This window comes from Piliocolobus tephrosceles, chromosome 7 (assembly GCF_002776525.5).
Source record: "Piliocolobus tephrosceles isolate RC106 chromosome 7, ASM277652v3, whole genome shotgun sequence".
In the NCBI taxonomy this organism is placed as follows: Eukaryota; Metazoa; Chordata; class Mammalia; order Primates; family Cercopithecidae; genus Piliocolobus; species Piliocolobus tephrosceles.
The window spans coordinates 136,820,682-136,824,426 of record NC_045440.1 but is presented as its reverse complement, the minus strand read 5'-3'; the positions used below and the strand labels follow the sequence as shown (position 1 = coordinate 136,824,426).

The following is a 3,745-nucleotide window of genomic DNA, read 5'->3' as shown; positions in this document are numbered from 1 at the left end:
CCCTCCCCTCCCCTCCCCTCCCCTCCCCTCCCCTCCGCTTCCTTTCATCATCCCATCCATCCTTTTCTTTCCAACAATTCATCTATCCATCATCCCTTCTTTCAGCCAGCCTGCTATTGAGGCTGATAGTGACTTGCCTCAAGAACGAGTGTTTTGAGTTTGGAGAGCCCTGGATTAATCTACGGGACCCACCACTTACTTATTGTGGGACCCTGAGTGGATTTACCTCTCCAGACCTGTTCAGCTATGAAATGTATCTAAGGTAGCAGTGACCTCATAAGGGGTTATCAGGAGTAAATGATTGAACGCAGCAAAGCCCCTTGCACGGGGAGTGGCTCACGATGGCGATGCTGTTATGTTCCACATGCTGGGTTAGACATGTTCCTCTGTGGAATGTAATCTCCCTGGAGACACACAGAAATAGCTGTGATACTCTGCCCTGTATTACAGGTGAGGAAACTGGCTCAGATAGGTCCTGTAACTTGTCCACAGCTGTGGGGTGAATGTCCCATCATTATCCCATAGTCTTCCTTTTACTTTTGTGTTTTGTCCTGTCAACATGTGATGGCTTTTGTCTGGAGCCAAGCTCTCAAATGAAGGTGACCACAGGCACATGCCCTGTGGCCTCGGGTGATCGGGTCCCCCAGCAACTGACTGCGTTTTCTCTCCCTGTCTCTCGCAGCCAGCCAAGCTCGCTGAGGCCTTCAAGTACTTCGTGCAGGGCATGGGATACAGTGAGTATGGCATTCCTCGTGTGCAGTGGGTCGGGGCACGTGTTGGAATTGGAAGTGCTCTGTCCTGAGCCAGGCTTAGATGAGCAATTCTGTGTCCCCCGGGCCAGCTTCAGCTTACTGGGAAGAAACATTTAGGTGTGTGGAGGGCGCGTGGCAGCCTGGAAGGTCAAGCCTCTCATTTATACCAGCGAGGCTCATTTTTCCTCCTTTGTTGAACAGAAGTTGCTTCACACCAGGGGTTTTGGGAGGTTTAGGATGAGGACTGTCCCTTTAAGCACCAAGACAGTGACAAACAGTGAAACAATAACAGTTTTTAAAATTTTGATCACAAGTTTTAAGAGACCGCCGGCTATAGTGATGATGAAGACAGTGTCAGTGATGAAAGATATACTAACACATTATTTTATCTCATTGAACTATCACAGTACTCCTTTGACATATTCTTAGCCCATCTTATCAATGATGAAGCTGAGGCTTCGGGGATCTAAGCAGGGAGTAGAGGGCGGATCTGTGGAAGTTCTTTGAAGACCGCAAAGCTCTGTGGAAGTGGCTAACAAAGTTGCTTATATTCAAGGTGGAGCATGCCACATTCAAGTTATGAGCTTTGGGAAGTGGAGGATGCACTGGAAGCATCATTCAGGGACTCGCTAATTCTAACTTTGCAGTTATAGTTTGTTAGATACATGCAGCCTTTTTTTCCAGAAGTGCTGTCCCAGGACTAGGACAGACCCTGGCAAGTTGTAACTCAGCTGAACAGCAGCCAGTCGGTGCTGTGGGCTTGTCAGCCATAGTCCGGCCCTGACGTGACTAGTGGCTCTTCTGACCCTACTGTTTTGGAACTGTAATTTGTGTGTCTTTCCTTACTAGGAAGGTATTGAACTTCTGATCCCTTTTATCATTTCCTTAGACTGTTTGCCCATGTAGATAGTAAGAGTATGCTTGGTAAGCTGACTGCAGTCCTAGCATTGGCCTCAGCCATGATGATCTCTAGCAAGGCAGGGCTGGCAGGTTTGATTTCCATGCCTCAGGCTCAGGCGGGATCCACATCCCCAGGTGCCCTCTTCCAACAGAAGCTGTCTGCCAGTGGGGCTCCTGCCTTTCTAGCCTGCTTTCCCCAGCGGAAGTTGCAGGCAAAGGCTGTCACTGGAGATAGCCATGGAGAGAGCCGTGGGGCAGCCCTGCTTTACCTGCACAGTGTGAATTGTGACTCCTGTTTGTCTTGGCCCCGCCAGGGTTTGGATTTCTGCTTTGAGAGTGTGTTCTGGAGAGAAAGGAAGTGAATGCTAAACCTCATCTTTCTCCCCAAATCAGCATCTATTTCCAGAAACCCAAAGCCTCCTGCAGGTCTTGGGGGGAAAAAAACAGGAAGAGCTATGGTCTCAAAGGCATCAGCCAAAGAGAAGGAAAGAAACCGATCACTGGCCTCCTGCACGCTGCAGGGGCTGGCTTAATGAACCCTCTGCACACCTGACATCAGCGCTTACTGTGTCCTTCTCATCCTCCTCAGTAGAAATCCCAGATTTGTGGGTGAGAAGTAGGGGCTCAGAGAAGTATGTGAGCTGCGGATGTGGCATTGACCCCAATTCTTTCTGAATTCAAAACTAGCTCTTTAAGATAGTTCAGCAAGGATTAATTCTCTTTGGGAGTGCCTGCCATCAAAAGCCCCTCCCTGTGCCTATCAGGGAGATAGCATAAGGCCTGCATGCTTGGTGTGGATCCGCTGCCCCTGTTGCTGAGATCTGTGACTCCTTGTGGCCTCCTAGCCATGATGCTTCAGGTGGGAGACTAGTTTCCTAAAGCTGCCCTAACAAAGCTCCACAGACTGGGTGGCTGAAAACAGTAGAAATCCATTCTCTCAAAGTTCAGGAGGCCTAAAGTCCGAAATCAAGGTATGGGCAGGGTCTTGCTCCCTCCAACGGCACTATGGAAGAACCTTGCCTGCCTCTTCCTGGCTTCCGATGGCCCCAGCGATCCTTGGCTTTACGTGGCTTGTGACTGCATCGCTCCAATCTCGGCCTCTGTCTTTGCGTGGACTTCTCCCCTGCGTATCCCTATGTGCTGTTTCTATAAGGGCATCACAGTCGTTGGGTTTAGGGTTCCCTGTCAACCCAGGATGGTTTCATCTCGAGATCCTTAACTAATTACAGATGCAAAGACCCTATTTCCAAATAAGGTTCCCTTCTGAAGTTTCAGGTGGGTGTGAATCTCGCAGGACACTGTCTCATCCGGTACAGGTGGGCAGGATTGTTCCTCCTCATTTCACCCCATCAGCACGTGCCATGCGCAAGAACATTTGAGGTGTTAGAGAAGATCCCAAAGAATAGGCAGCGCCTTTGTTAGCACCTGGGCTGACAGGCTTCTTTGAGAAAGAGAGATGACAACAAATAGCCCTGCCAGGAACTTGCCATGTGGCCCCTCTCCGTTTCCCCACCTGTGATGTGCAGGGCCGAGCCCGGCTGACCCCAGGTGTCCTCCCTGCTCCAGTGATCATGGACAGCATGGGGTCATGGGCGTACACGCGGGTGCTGATACCAGGGGTCGGTATTAACATCCCTTTACAGATGGGAACAAGGAGGCTTAGGGGGATACTCTCAAAATTGCACAGCTTTTAAGAGGTGGCAGAATTGGGGTACAGACCCAGATCTGGGTTCAAGTCACTCATGGTGTGAGTGCAGCAGTTCTTTCACTCATCTGGGCCTCGCCGTCTCTCTCTGTGAGTGGACCTGGAGAGGACGGGGGCCCAGCAGCTGGATGGCTGCAGGGATCAAGGCTTCTCTGGGGTTGGCATGTAGAAGGGCATGTGGTTGGTGGATGGGCATGCCTGGCTCCTCACCTGGCAGTCTCCTGCCCTCTAACTGGCTGTTTCTTGTCCCCCTAGTGCCCTCGGCTAGCATGACCCGCCTGATGCGGTCCCGCACAGCCTCTGGTTCCAGCGTCACTTCTCTGGATGGCACCCGCAGCCGCTCCCACACCAGCGAGGGCACCCGCAGCCGCTCCCACACCAGCGAGGG

At 51.4% G+C, this 3,745-nt stretch overlaps 1 protein-coding gene across 2 annotated transcripts in view; it reads left to right on the top strand.

Moving 5' to 3' along the window:
• NDRG1 (N-myc downstream regulated 1) overlaps positions 1 to 3,745 on the top strand; it is a 60,309-nt gene that overhangs the window by 54,733 nt on the left and 1,831 nt on the right. Inside the window, exons 15-16 of one of the 2 annotated variants that reach the window (XM_031935920.1) lie at positions 683 to 734; positions 3,613 to 3,713. In XM_031935920.1, the coding sequence (XP_031791780.1) occupies positions 683 to 734; positions 3,613 to 3,713 (153 nt within the window). Of the gene's footprint in view, positions 1 to 682; positions 735 to 3,612 lie in introns of both variants that reach the window. The other variant, XM_023223621.2, reaches the window with a different exon arrangement.